General features: G+C 40.3%; 1 protein-coding gene across 3 annotated transcripts in view; it reads left to right on the top strand.

Moving 5' to 3' along the window:
* Nucleotides 1–15,888, top strand: part of PHACTR1 (phosphatase and actin regulator 1) — a 306,934-nt gene that overhangs the window by 217,621 nt on the left and 73,425 nt on the right. For all 3 annotated transcript variants that reach the window (XM_069008087.1, XM_069008088.1, XM_069008089.1), the window contains exon 6: nucleotides 11,852–11,932. In XM_069008087.1, coding sequence (XP_068864188.1) covers nucleotides 11,852–11,932 — 81 coding nt within the window. The remainder of the gene's footprint in view (nucleotides 1–11,851; nucleotides 11,933–15,888) is intronic.

Here is a 15,888-nt window from a genome sequence, read left to right as displayed (position 1 = left end):
AGGGTTCTAAGCCCAGATGACACACTAGCTAGTAAGCTACTTTTGCAACCAGCACTACACAGGCGGTGAAACCTGAATCCAGTTTTTGTAATTTTAGATGTCAGTATGTTGAACCCTGTATTACTTAACAGGTCTGATTTAATCATGCAAGAAAAATCCCCTGACATGCATGGCAAGGAGATAAAATTCAAGTTTCTTTCAAAGGCAAATCAGCTGCCTTTGCACGTTTCCTTACAATTAGATAATTGAATAGTTTTGTGTGTTGGGATCGAGGGTGTTTTCTCCTGATTCATTAAACATATGTTTTAAAAATAAATATACTCCAGGACAGACACAGTGGCTCAAACTACTCATGGTAGTTCAGTATCTTTTCTTGTACTCAATGGTTATGTTACATGGAAGAAGCAGACTAAGCATCTATTTATCTGACTCCTGACTTCAGAAATCAGATTGCAGCACTCAGAAATTCATTAGCTAAAAGCTGCATCCAAATCAAGCCATGTGGATTTATCCTTTGTGTTGTTGGAACCAAATTTAGCCTTAATGGATATCTCTTGCAGACAGTTCCACAATGAAAAAAGACACTGTACACAAAAGCACCTTTTTTTCAGTTGCACCCTGACCATTTTGTTGGGTGCTCTTTATCTTTGGCCTTTCATGAATGAGTGAATGACTGTTCATGGTGTTTCAGACCTCTGTTGTGTTCCCCGTTGACTTCTGTCCTTGCTGCAGCAGTGCTTGCTGCAGCGTGGCCTGTGGGGCCGGGGGCAGGTGCTGCATCTCTCTGTGTTGGTAATGGCCCTGACCTGGAGCCACAGGTCATGACCACACTGCATGAGGGCAGGAGCTCACACCGCTGCCAAAGGCCACTTCATGCATCCAGAAGGCAAAAGCCCTTATGGCATGGGTTTCCCCTCTATCTCTGGGTCTGGAAGCATGCGAGGGCTGTGGGGATTCTTTGAAAGGCTGTGCCAGGCCGAGGAAGCCCTGTCTGGTGTAGCTCCCACCAGAGGGTGTGTAGAATATGTGTACTGATGTTGTCCTGTGTTGTGCCTTGATTTTCCTCCAATGGAATGGTCTGGTTTATGCAGTGCACAGCCTAGATGACAGTTACCATGTATTTTTGTGAATATCAGGGGAACCAGGACCTTGCTATAAAAGAAGAGATGACAAAAAAAATGTGGTTCTGCTATTATTCTTTATTTCTCTGAGAGATACCCCATTCCTTTAGTCATGCTTTTTTCCTTTTTTCGTAACTTTTTTAGTTCTGATATATCCTTTTGGAGATGAGTACCCAGATTTGGGTTAGCTGTAGACTATTGCACTAGCACAAAGGGGCTGTATTTTTTTCCTAGTAATTTCAGATTTCTGTTGCCTTTTTTTACTGCCTACAGCATTAGGACGATGTTTTCACATAATTCTCTGCAGAGTTTCCAAGCACTATCTTCTGAGTGGGAATGACTAATATAGCTATTAAGTGTGTAGAGTTAGGGCTGCTTTTTCCCCAAATGTCTTTTTTGCTCTTACCAATGTTGAATTTTGTCACACGTCATTTAATATCATAAGAACTTTTGTAGCTCTTTGCAGTCAGCCTTATTTTAGACCGCAGTCAGCAAATTTTGTCATCTCCCTATTGTCAACCTTTCTAAACTGTGTTTTTGTGAAGAAGACAGTGAGTAGTGCTACATCCCTCTGCTTATGTATGAGGCATTCCTTTTTGATTTCTACATGTTGTTATTCCACTTGAGTATCTAATGCAATTTTAATTCTTCCAATGACCTTAACGTAGGAGTTTTGGAACTCTGAAGACTCCAACTTGGAACAAGCATCCTTATTCATTGACTTCTATGAATTTCCCACCTCAAGCCCAGGATGATTCTTCTCTCATCTCTCTTCTGTTCTAGGTCTCCCAATTTCTAGCTTTATTCTATGTAACTGTTGCTAGACTGGTGGTATGGGAACCAGGCTTCTTACTGGTCTGTAATTCCCAGATGACTTTCACACTCTAAAGAATAGCAACCTTCTATTTGCCATCTCCCACTTTTCTATCTTATCAAGGTTACATGTCACTCAGTGTTCATATTTGATTTCCTGAGGAACTCTAGGAAAAAAACTGTCTGGTCTTGGCAGTTTGCTTCTCTCCATTTTATTGATTTCTTTAAAAAGCTCTCCAAGTGACACTTCACTTAGACTTCCACAGCTCCTTGTAAAGAAGAGTTTCACTCTGCAATTCTGCTGAAGCTCTTCGGGATTAGCACTGCTGTGAAAGATATTTGGCTTGTTTACCATGGCCTTTATCCTTCAGTACCATTGCAACCTTAGATCATCTATGATTCTGTGAATTTTCTGTTTGGTTTTCTACACAATGAACAAAGAAACTTTATTAGGTTCTGGAAAGCAGGGATACTTATGCTAGAATACTGAGATATGAGACTGACAATATTATCTACATTTATAATGTGATTACACTGTAAGAAATGTCCAGACTATTATCATATCTCCTTCACTTCACTGTCCTTCTTGCCTATTCTTTTTCAAATTTGCTTCTTATATCAGTAATTCAGTTCAAAACTGTTACCATCTAAACATGTTTTCTATCTCCATCTCTGTCTCCCCATCCCAGACAAGCATCAGTACTGTGGTTTTGCACACACACGCAAAAAGCACTAAGATAACATAAGAGTAAAGATGCCTTATTTCCTCAACTTCAACATTTGCTGGAGAGGAGCATAAAACAATGTCATCATTGGTGGTTTTTTCTAAAGATATCTCCTATTGAAATAATGGAATAATTCATACTACAAGCAGGATATTGCATGCCAAATTCTCATGAAGCTGTTCTGCATTCATGTTACTGTAACTGAAATCACAGTCTGGTCTTTTTTCAGTCTGTTGATTCCAGAGGACTGCCTTGTATAATAGAAAGTTTCCCTCCATCTGGGAATGTTATCTTTTCACCCCAAAGAAGCAAAAAAAAAAGTCAAACCAGGACTCTGAATGTGTAAAACATGCTGAAATTGCATGGTGGGCCTTTACTTGAACTGTTATCATCTACCAAGCCAGAAAGCAGACTGCACTATTTTGGGAGATAAGGCGCTGGCGTTAAGGACACTTTGGGGTGTTTTTCAGCATTATGTACCAGCCAGCTAGTGCCATTGCACAGGCTGGAAATATCATCCAAATATAATTGCTGGATGGTGTGACAGCTGCAATTCAAGAATCTTCTTATTTTGGAGGAAGTGTTTGTTGCTTTGTGATTCAGTCATTCCTATAATCAAGGATTAAATGAATTATTTCCTGTTTGGCTCCTAACAGAGGTCTGTGTTGAAGAGTTGATGCCAGTTCATTCCAATAACAAATGCATTTTTAATTTGTGTGTGCTTAGTCAAGATTTTCTGGGTGTACAACAGTAGTGATGGTTTCTGAGAAGTATGTGAAATATTCATAACATCTCTCTCAAAACGGTGCTAAGCCAACTTCAGATTTAAGTAGGTATTTCTTAGTCACAAGCTGTGCTTTGTATCATTTATTTTTAGTAGAGGTACATGTGGACACAGATAAACAAGTCCCCATCTATTTTCTGTGTCAGTTTGGGAGGCTGTGGTATACTAATTATTCCAGTGTAAGTGGAAAACTGTAATTTACTTCAACAGTGTTTGAGTAATGTGCAGATATATTTTAAATATATTTAAATCCCTTTCTGGTGAAATAGGAGCATCCAGCAGAGCAGGCTTTTTTCAGTGTAGCCAAAATAGAATGTTATTAGGGAGTAAAACACTGGATTTACACATCTGTCTGGCAGTGGGTACCAGGCAACATATGTTTGTAAAGTTACAGCTGTAAGGTAAACTCAAGCTGTAAAACTACACAGCAGTTGGCTGTTGCTATAGAAAGAGTTGTGCTGCTTGTCTTACCAAGTACAGGGCTCTTTCCTGTCAGCGAGATGATCCCCCCAGCTGGCAAATGAGGGGACCAAATACTGGCCAGTAGCTTGGTTGTCATCTCCAGGTGGTCTGTCCAAGCATTCTTTTGGCTTTCTTACCATCAGCCTGCCACTGTTCTGGTTTTGTCTAAAAATTTTTCCACCCAGGAAAGCTGACGCCTTCACCTTTAAAAGTTACTCTGAAGAATCCAGTTTCCTGACATCTGCTAGACGTCTTTATGTAAACTGTGCTCTGTATTTTGCCATCTGGAAGGGTTGTTGGATGAGGAGCAAATCCAAAAGCAGCAGCTTGCCTGGGTAGCTCTATGCCGTGTGTAAACTCTGTTATGGAGAGAACTCTCCAGAGAGTCACAGGAGTCATTATCTTACTCAAGTAATGCCCACCATAGTTTTTGCTTTGAGGAAGGTCTCTTGAACTATTATGCTGCAGAATATTGCAAATAGACATTTCTGCTGTTACAGATGACACTGCAGTATCCCTACTTGCAGTATCATCGTTCTGGGAACCATCTTCTCAGATGTAAAGGAAACACATTGCAGATATCTCACCCAGCTCTTCACCCATTTGCTTTTAGCACAGTTTTTGTCTGTTGTACGTACAGAAATCTGAGACTGCAAGGTACCTAAAGCAAGTTGAGTCACTTGGAAAAAGTTCCTTGGGATGTACAACTGCTGCTGATGTTCCCACGTATTTTTTTCAGATGGCATCACTCATCTTGTCCGGTTGCAAACGTTTGATGTGTGGAACCTGTATTCTTAGTGTTCCTTTGACACTACACCTTATGCACACATTGTTACATGGACACCCACTGGGGAAACCATCATTTGGGAAAATGTAAATGGATCTCCTACCATAAGGATTGCATCAGCTGCCTTCTGCTGGTGCTTAGGACATAACCTCATTGCAGTAAGAACTGTGGTAATCACTATGGTTCATTTACCTTTAACATAACTACAGCATACATAGGGTGCTGGTAGCAGTATGGACTTAAGCAGGGGCTATTCTAGTCTGCCAGATTTCTTGCTTGGATTAAAGCCTTCTAATAAGTTAGTACCACCTCCTCGCTACTGTTCTTGATGCCTAAATTGAGAAGTCTGCGAGTGCCAAGTTACGGCTTTTCACTCTGCAGTGACACTCTATTTGCAGAGCAGGTGTACGTTAAGATATCCTATGTTACTTGTTGCAAAGTTCTTTAATTAAGATACAGAATCTTCTTTTTCATGAAGCTGTGGAAAGCAATACCTGTTGGTGGCTCAGCTTGCCAGTTCTTGACCTAGTACTACCTAGGAATTAATAAAAACACTGTGCAACAGTTCAGAGGGAAGAACAAAAGAAATGCATTTTCTTCATTTTTTCTCTCTTCTGGTTGGCTTTCTGAGAGTCTCCCTAACTTCTCAAGTGTGACTAGTAAAGCAATTATGTATAAAAGGTATAAAAATGCCGAGTCTTTCCAAAATCCTATTGATAGATTATCACAGTTCACCAACACAGTGAAGTTCTGTTTTGCTGTTTATTAGCTGGGCAGCTGTGGGTGGTAACATTTTTCATAAGGTGTCTACAATCTTGTTTTCTTTTCAAATCCACTTTCTTAGGGTTTTTTTTCAAACACACAGCTTTTGTTATGTTTGTCAAGATATCTTGTTTTACCTCCTGTTTTCATGCATTCATTTTCTGCCAGGCTCGCTCGGCTTCGCCTCTGAAATCCATTATGTTGGGTTTCTTTGGATCTATTGAAGTGACATCCTTTCCCTGGGAAGACACCTTCTTTGATTGATGTTTTTCAGTCCTTCTGTATGAAAAAAAATACAGTCCATCTGGTTTTGGATTTCTTTAGTACAGAAGGAATTAAAAACTATCATGGTAGAGTTGTTCAGATATAATTTTTGCTTTTCCTTGTGTTTGCTGAATTTCTGGTTGTATGCTATATTTCTGAATTGTGTTACTGTATTGTGATCTTAGTGTGGTTTGCAGTGTTTTGATTAGGTTCTGCAATTCTGTGTTTGCTGATTTGACTTTGCATCCACTTTTCTCCCAAGTCTGTCCTCTGGCAGTTTAGTGTAGTAATGGTCAGTACAAGTCTAGAGTTTTCTTAAGGCTGCTTTCACTTCTTCCCCAGTTTTACTTTCTGTCTCAATCAGTAAGGAAGAGATGATTGAATTTTTATCTGCAGTTACCAGGTGAGCCAACTGTTACACCTCCTAAACTCTTCCGGTTAGTAACTAGGAATTTTAGATTTGATCCTGCACTCTTAAAGGAATGTGTATATTTTTACTGTGTTATTTCAAAGGCTTACCTGTCACAAGTGAAGATTTATCATGCTCCCAGTCCAGTGCTGCTAACTGGAAATGGACCATTGTCTTGAGCTGGTCTGAATTTGAGTGGAAGCAGGATGCCCTGACACCATCTTCTCTATGCTTTTACATAGTCACAATCTAAAATAAATCCAGTTGTACTTGCAAGACTGGAAATGAAATAAAATAAATCACAGGGGGGGAAGGGAGTGGTTTATTTTTGCTTTTGCCTCTTTTTCCTGTTACTTTATTTCCCTTGATTACAGTAACAAATTTTAAGTCTAGAAGGGTCGTTTCCTAGCCTACAGTGTTGGCCCTTGGTCACAAAACAGGTGCTGTTAATGCTTTGCTACTGGTGACACGCCAAGTTGTTTCAGCTTGTCTGTACCTCGCTTTTCCACCTCTATAATGATGATCCTGGTTCACTTAAAAGAGTGTTTTGAGTTATGCATTAGTGTGGCATCAGTGCCGTGGGGATTTTCTGTGTTATTAGTTCGTCTCGTAGCACATGCCACAGAAGTTTTCCAAGTGATTCACGTACTGAAGGTGGTTTATTTGGTCAGCTGATTTGGAGAGGTATTTCTATACACTTTTTAGAATCAAGCTTAACCTTTTCTGCCAGCTTATTTTTCTCCTTCTGATGTTCAGAAGAAGACTGTGTTATCTCATAGAATGGCAGTGGCTAGGCTAGAGTCAGAAAAGCAATGTCATGGGTGGACACAGACAAAAACCTGATCCTGTCTAGGTAGTAATCTGTCTGAATTAGATTTTGTAGATGGCACTGTTGCAGGAAAACCCAGTATTAGAGATACTCAAAACTTCTGTAAAGAACTTTAAATCTCAAAGATTCAGAAACCTGTTGGAATATTTTTACTTTCCTCAGGCTTCAAGAGACATATGCATGTTTGAAGCCAAGCAAAATTCATATTTAGCAATGAGCAAAGCAATACAGTTATTTCAACCAAGCTATGTTTTGGCATTGGTCATACCCCAAGCTCACAGCAGCAGTGCTGGGTGTCATGCCACAGCTATTAAAACAATCCCAAAATTAATGGAGCTCTTTGTGAGCTGGCACATCTACATTTTCCTCAGCTATCCTAAGACTTTCATCTACAGCAGCGTTTCTTTTCTTAAAACTACTCTCTTCAGTCAATTTTGATTTCAGGAGTATATTCAGCCTTATTTTTATCCATCTTTATCTTAGATTCCTTTACAGTCAGTGAAGCCTCACAGGCACTTCCAAGGTGCGGTTCAGCCTTGTTTAGACTCTTACATTAGTCTGAGGTTAATCATGCCCAAGACTTGTTCTTAATATATAAGGAGGCCAACTGAGAGGCAGAAGCCCATGCTGTAATAATTTGTATCAGCTGAATCCTGCTCCATTTGATTTCTAAGAAAGCCTACATAGTTGGGAAAATTTCAAGATGATACAACATTTTTTAATACATAATCCATCACATTTGAAAATCTCTTCTTCCTTATAATCTAAAGAAAATATTGATGGTTGTTTATCTAAACACTGTGCAAAGCAATTGGTTTGCTTGTTTCTAATTATTCAGATCTGAACTATTAGCAAAGCAGATTCCTACTGAAAGCAAGTATAATTGATGCACCAGAAAGCTTCTGCTCTCAGCTTCTTCCTTTAGCAACCTTTGCTTTCTAAAATCATCATGAAAATTATAGTGGCCTTTGAAAGGAAGAATTCATGGAAACCATCCCCCAGTGATTTTTAAGACAAAGGCCAAGGACAACGTCAGAAAAAAAGTAAGTTTAAGATCCAACTGGCCAGCACAGACTGGGATTTAGTTTCAGTTGTCAGATGAAAAGGGCAGGACTTGTTTATTCAGTCCATCCCTTGGTTTAAGCAGCAGCATGACAATTGCTGCAAAAGAAGACAGTTTATTATTATCTTGTATAATAATATTTATTATTAATTCATTATTGTTTCATATAGATGCGGGTTGGAATAGTTCATCTGAGATGTTTTTGTCCTGGAGGGAAGGATGGGAGAAAGGTTGTCTTTCCTGACTGCATAAATTCCTCTTTGGCTGGTTAGTGGAGCAGCAGAAGCGCTTGGCACAGAGGCAGCGGCGAGCTTCGCCTTCGCAGCTGGAGCAGCAGCCCACAACCGCTGCCATCACGGAGCACAGCAGCCTATTAAAGGAATAAAGACAAAACTGTGTTTGATTTCCAGAATGGAGGGGCAGGAACTCCTCCTGACCCTGTCAAGGCTTTACTGATCTTAATGGGTCTGCCACAGAGAAAAACTCTGCTTCAACACCAGAGGGGTGCTGCTCCTGAGGGACAAGTTCAAAAATACCAGCACAGAAACATTAATAAAAACATTTCCCACTGTTTCTTCATCAAAGCATGAAAGAAACAGAGTACTGCATAGCACACTGGCAAAATCTGTACACTTCTACCATAAGATACACATAGGCTCATTTCTATAAACTAATAACTGAGAGTTTCTTGGAGAGTGGATGAATTTGTTACAGTAACTAGTTTCTGACATAAGTAGATCCCATGAAGAGGGCTTAATGCTTATTTCTAATCTCCTGGAAGGTTGTACAAATGAAAAAAAATGAGGTTAATCACCAAGGAAAATCACTAATGAAGTAATACATCTTTTCTTAAATATTAATTTTATTTCATTTTTTCCCATCACAGAATTGACACAGTTCTCATGAATCAAGGATTAATTCAAAGGTTTATATTTATCCTCTGCTGTGAATGGATTCCTTCTCAGTGGAGAGTGAATGAATTTATTTTATACCAGCTTTCTGCTTGAAAAGAAAAACCCTTCATAAAAGAACTAGCAATCTTTGCTGGAGAAATACAGCCCAAGTACAGCATTTCATTGTTCAGGCTGTTAGATCCTATGAGTTCTGCATCTAAGTGCTTGTATTTTTTCCCATCTGATCAGCAGTAGCGTAGCAGGTTATGCTCTTAAATGTACGACACTTGTTTGGGAAGAAGAATTGTATTAAAGAAAGGCAGTATGTTCCATAGTTTTAGTATAACATCTGTTATTATCATTCAGTGCTGCTCTTAGCCCAGCATGCCCTTCCTCTAAATATCTTATTAATTAGACTGGCTTAGTAGGAAAATAATTAATACTATAAGTCCTGTACCTACTTAGAAAGGATTTAGAAACTGAAAAAATTTATTTTGTCTGAGCTTCAGCTTGAGGGTTGTGGGTTTTTCATTCTTGGGCACAAGCAGATTACAATAGGGAGTATCTGAAAAGCCTATATACAGTCTTCCAAATATATCCAAAGATATTCTATCTTTGAAATTCTGCAACTGCAAAAATAGTCCACTACTTTGAGAAGTCTTGGTCACTACTGGGGGATCTTCCTCAGCAACTGGTTTGGAAGAGATGCTCCTGCACTTCTTCTAAATGTCCTGGTAGCCCTTTTTAACACCTGATTCCCCAAAAGCCTTAACTCCAGTCTGCAAAATTACTGTGTTTCTTACCAGTACTATGATAATGTGGTGGGACCTCCTAGCCATGAAGTCAGTAGTAATGCTGCTACCTTGCATAACCAGCTCTTGACTGAGCAGGAGGGTGAGGCAGTGCACCCAGGTGGATGCCAGTGAATTTGTAAGATGTGGATCAGTTACTTAGCTCACTATGGTCAAGCAGAGAAATAGAATTTGCTTGTGCCTTTGTTCTGGGGATAGTGCTGCTGTCTATATGCAGAAACTGCTGCTTTGCTGCTCATTGTCCCAGCTTGGTTTCCCACTGAAGAGCAAGTTCAGTTTGCTGAAGAGCAAGTTCAGTTTGCTGCTTATTCTAACAGAAAATTACACTTTTTGAGACCTATTGGAAAAGGTGCTGGGTGCCACCAAATTGTTCTTTAAACTCATTCAGAGTTTTAACAATTTCTTTAGTGGGAGAAGGCTCAGGAATTAGCTGCATCTTATTCTGGCTTTTTTTGGAAGGTCTGAGGGCAGCTATTCTTAAGGAGGAAGAGGAAAAAGCTTTAACTGTGTTAAATGTACCAGAACAAGACCCCCTCAGTACAGGGAAAAGGCAACTTGGGGAGAAGTTTGCAGTGTGACTCCAGAGTTTGATTGTTGGGCCTTTTTTTTCAAAAGCATATTAGAAACTTCGAAATCAGTGTTTCAATGCAAGTCAGTTGAGGTGCCTAAAGCTCTTCTTCAAATGGGTTTAAGGCACTCTGTAAAATGCTGTGGCTATTATGTTAACCTCCAAAATCAAACTGCATCATGTGGCTGGTTAATGGTTAATAAGCCTTGTGCTTCAGCAAAGGGACCTGCCTTTAATTCTGATCCTTTAATTCTGATGCTGAAGTTGAGTGTGTCTCTCCCTGGGGAGACCAGGGTTTTTTAATGAGCTTCTGGCTTGTCCCAAAGAATATGTGTTCAAAACTGATTTTAAAAGCAGGGAAGCCTAAATTTATCCTATGGAGAAGAGTGAAGCAGAGCTGGCCTTGTTCATACTGAGCCCTAAGTATCTGGCAGCAAGTTGCAATGAGCGCAGTGTGCCGGTATAAGCATGGCTAATTCATCAGATATACGTGTCCCTGTGAGAATAGTCAACACAGAGCAGTACCAAGAAAGGTTGCACCCTCCTGTTTTCACAGAAGGAGAGAGGGTTTCCAAGCTTCTTTTGCTTTAAATCTGCCTTGGGCAGGCTGAGGATGCTAAGTCTCAGTTCATCTGTGTGTGCATGCATCTGTGCTGGGTCTGATAGAGGAGCATATGGCAGAAGCAATTTGCCCTTGACTGTGCCTCTATTTTGGCAGGCACAGGCATGTTTCTCACAGAGCAGGTGCAGTCACAGCCACTCCTTCACATCCCTTCATGTGCCCCTGGCTTGCTGGCTTTCAGATCTTTGTCTGCGTGCATGTCCTTTGTGGCGTTTTGGTTAATTGGACATTGTTTTAATTACTCCTGCACTAAAGAAACATGTCTTTTCTATCTGTCGTTTTGCTGCCTCGGTGACCGCGGTCTCGAAGCAGCCAATACAGAATTCGAGCTGTTCAGATCTGGTGTAAATTGCAGTGGCTCACTTGGAGTTTCCCTCCTTTACATTTCTTTAGGAGAAAACACCACTCCAGGGAAGAGAAGGCTCTATTAAACAGCTCATTTTTGCAATGTCCCAAACACCTTGATCTGCCCTCATTGGAGGAAGTGGCAAAGAAGCCTTGGCTTCCATTCTCTTCCACAGCCTGGACACAGTCCGTGGCCATGTTCTTGGCCACATCTTTCCTTGATTTGAACCTTTGTGTTGCCTTCTTTCTTACCCTTCCCTCTCCAGCTTCTGCACTAAGTTCCTTTTTCTCCCTTTGCTGTCTCTAATTCTCCACAGAGGTCAGAAATGCTTGGCTCATGTGTCAAAATCAAGCAATGGGTGTGCAGACATGCCCTCAAATCAGTCTATCGCCGTTACTGTCAATAACAGCCACACTACAGCAGCAGACATTCTCTGGACTGCCAGTAGCCTTTATTTCGAGATGCTAAACTGCCACTGACTTGAAGAGGAGAAAGAGCATTTTTTTAAATGCCTTTAAAAGGCATGGAGCCTTTTAAAACAATGATTTCCCTTCTTTTCTATTTATATTGACCCTTATCCTTTGCTTACAGCTTTGGAAAGAAAAATGTCAATGAGGCAAAGCAGAGAGGAGCTTATAAAACGAGGCGTGCTGAAAGAAATTTTTGATAAAGGTAAGTGTTCTTCTTTTCACAACAGTAAATTGACATCCCATATAGTTTTATGGCCAGATGTTACATAATTGTAACACCAGGAACCAGGAATAGAGTTCTGAATTGCAAGACTGTGCCAACTAGGATCTCTAAATACTTCTCTTGACTTTGACATGGTCTGGCCCTCTCTGTTGGATACATGTGATAGTTACTTCACAAATTAAAATGAAAACTAATCAGAAATGTAAAGCAATAGAAATAAAAATGACAGCAATAGGCAGTAGTCACTGACTACAAAAGAGCAAAGCATCCAGGCTGTGGAGAAGTGTAGTGGATTCGTGCCTCTGTGTGTTGCCATTGTCTGGTTGAGTCACTTTGGGATTAACTGTTGCAGAAAAGGGAAACATTTAAAGGTTTTAGATTCTGATGAGCACAAAGCAATGTACTTTCCCTTGAAACAGCTCAGAAGAGATAATAATTCCTTGTTCGGGATAATTAATTTGTTGAGTTGGTATTGTTGAGTTTGTAATGTCTTACTTACGCAAAATGCCACTGTTTTACAATCATAATTGTTTTACACTGATAACACAATACATAGTTGACGTCTATTACATATATGTCAGTCTTTGAGTGCAGCTTTTATTTGTTTTGCTGCTTTCCTTGTAAATAACTAAGGCAATTAATTCAACAAATTATATAAAAACATAAGAAAGTTACCTCCTAATCACAGTAGAACTTACGCATATGCTTTGAAGCCTAAATAATTTGAAATCTAAAAGGTTTTGACAATAGCAGTACAGAAATAATAGAAGTTATAAACTTTCACAGATATTGGAAGTATACTCTACTTCATAAATTCAGGAGCATTTAAATCTGCTACCTACTTTTTACTCTAGCTTATTAGGAATTTAAAAATTTACTAACCCAGGCTGGTAATTTTTTTAAGTGAAAAACATACATACAATAACAGCAAAAAGGTGGTTATCATGAAATTTTACAGTTTCTACCAGTTGTGTGTTGTAGTGTGCTCTCACTATGACCTGCTGGCTTAGAAATCATCCTAGACACCACTTCAGAATAAAAATAACTCCTGGCAATAGGTTTGCCCTTCTCCCTGCTTTGTGTAGTCCACGTTTCATAGTGTGACTCAGATTGGACCCGCAGCCAGCAAGGCATGGTCCAGGCTGTCACACCAAGTGATCAGTGCCTCAGCTAACTCAGAAGACAGCCTTCAGTCACACCTCTGTCCCAGGTGTGACCTCCTTCATCCCTGCCTCACAACCCACATGTAGCTACCTTCTGAACCATCCCTACATACACCTAAAGGCATCCCCAGGAACAATCTTTTCTGTGAAGTCTGACTCCGCCGTCCATGTTGAAGCTTGGGGAGATTCCCCTTGTATTGCTACCAAAGCACTACAGATTTTTCTATTGATCAAATAATGATGTAGTTTGTAAACTTCTGTGTCATCTTGTGAAGCAGATACTAAGTTGTCTGGAGGTATTTGAAAGAAAGAAATTACTTCCTCTTTATAGTAATTTTTCACCTTTACAAAGCTGATATGGAAAGAAAGAGGTAGGGCAGAGAAGAAAGTGGTAATACACAAGAATAGCAGCAGTAATCAAATAGCTATGATGATACAAGGGTATGAACAAGGCAAGATGTGTAGAGCAAAAGCATTATTTCCTTCAGCAGTGTAATAATCTGAGAGTAATTCTAATAAAGAATATATCTCACTGAGAACCTTAACTGGAAGTAACATTTTCTTTGTAATTCCTGTTAGGTAACCTCTAATCCTTCAAGAAAACAACAGACCTTTAGCATTTCCTAGCGGAACGCTTTATTTGATTATGGTAGCACCTTCCATGCCAAGAGGCATCTTGCACAGACAGTAGGTGTAAATCTCTTTGTATCCCTTTCCTAAGAGGTGGGCAAAGCAGGCAGAATCAGCCTGTCAGTAGTTTTGGCTTTTTCTTCCTTTAAAAACTCATACCGTCTAAAGGAAACAGTGTGGACAGACTGACCCAAGAACAAAAATTCTTGCCATGTGCTTAGTGTTGGTTTTGTCATATCTTCTATGTTGAAGAAAAACATAATTATCTGGTTTGTTTGCCTGCTGTTTAATGTGACACTCTGACCTGTTTGCTTCAGGATTTGTTGGCTTTTCAGAGGACTTTGTGTCACCTAGCAGGTGAAAGTTACCAGAGTGCAGTAAATCACAGTATTCACTTATGGGAGAGTCACTGCAGTCCACCTGCTATATTTGGAAAACAAGAAATGCTGTTATCACTTCAGTGACCCCCACACTTAAATTAGTCAAGTGGAGTTGCTCCAGACTGAACTTCAGAGAGCTCTTTCCTTGCTAAGGGCCACACTCAAGACAGAATCGGTTTCTCTTACCTTCCATTTCCAGGGGTCTGGCTTGAGTAGTCTGAAAATGTAGGCAAAGGTTATGATTTTTTCAAATACTCTGTACTTTTGGAAAATAGTAAGTTGAAGTAGTACCTGATGAAGCTCCTGTTCTAATAGTTTGTGGGAAAGTATTGCCGAGAGGTTAAAAATACCTCTTCCACCTGCATCGCAGAACATACCTCAACATTTAGAAAAATTCCTATTTTTGCTGTGCCGTTGCTCCTACACATAGGTACACACCTTGTTTTTCACACAAAGGTGTAACTGTCCCAAAAGCATCTGTCATTAGAATTGCCCACTGTCTCATGCTGCTGGTTAAAGAATTAAATATACTTGTAGTATTTTGATACCTCTTCTTCTTTCTGAATGTAGATGAGATTGCCTGTAGTGAGAAATTTCTGAATATGATTGTGTACTGATCACTTACTCCAAAGGCAATGATGCAATGGTTTTTCAAGGGAACATGGGCAGTCTTCATCTTTTACATTCTTGTATTTTTATATGCTCTATCTAATCAAAATGATGGATTTAGACTTAAATTTCAGGTAACCAGAGTCCTGACAGGATTTGGACATGTTGCACTTACACACTAAGGCAGATTTTGTGACAACAGTATGTGAGAACAAATTTGAAGAAGTGGTTTTGGTAATGCAGCAAGGAGGAAGGCATGGCAGTCACTGGGGAGCCAGTTGTGCTGCAGTGAAATTGAGAGGTTTTGAACTCCTCCAGAAATAGCCTGTCTCAAACTCCACGGGATCCCACAAAATCAGGGATCTGCTTAGGGACTGAAGTTGTGGAGGATCCCAGCTACTGTGCTAAGGTAGTCGCCAAGGCTAAGAAACAGTTCCAGGGGCAAGTCTTGACCGCATGCAAGAACACTCAATTTTCCATTCCCCACCCTTGGGGTCATGGCAGAGAAGGACATTGAATTTTACTCTGCCCTTCCTAGCCTTTGCCATCAAGAATTCTTGCTTTCCCTGTCTACTTGAGAGCAGACAAGTACTGAAGGAGACAAGCCAATCCAAAAATTAACCCAGGATTTCAAACTGTCCATTTTGACTTCTGTCATTCTTCTGTCAAAGGAATGTGTGAGCGTGGCACTTTACAGATGTGCAAAAAGTTGCATAGTCCAAAGGACTCAGAGTAAAAGACATGGTGAGAGGGTAGGCAGAGCTACAACAGGAGGAGCACAACAGGACTGGTCTGTGTCAGTCAGCGTGACACACTGTGGGCTGCTTCACACCAGGCAATGTTTTTTAAGTACCTGAGAGTGGAAGTGGCCGGTGTGTTCAGGGGTACAAACCATGCTGAGGAGCCACATGTGAGGTTTTGAACACATCGTCTATGTATCTGGGCCTTCTCCCCGTGCTGTTGTTTTCACTTGCTCTAAGGTGAATCACTGTGTCTGGGTAGTGTCCTCTGCATCAGAGAGTTTCCTCTGAGGTCCTGTTTCTTCAGTGACTTCAGGTGTGCAGAGTCTCCTGAGTAAGAGAAGAGCTGCCTTCACATGCTCTCTTGCTGCAGAGGTGAAGCTCCCTCATGGACCCATCCAGTTTCATGCTCA

Source organism: Aphelocoma coerulescens, chromosome 2 (genome assembly GCF_041296385.1).
Source record: "Aphelocoma coerulescens isolate FSJ_1873_10779 chromosome 2, UR_Acoe_1.0, whole genome shotgun sequence".
NCBI classification, from domain to species: domain Eukaryota; kingdom Metazoa; phylum Chordata; class Aves; order Passeriformes; family Corvidae; genus Aphelocoma; species Aphelocoma coerulescens.
This window is presented reverse-complemented; position numbering and strand designations above follow the sequence as displayed.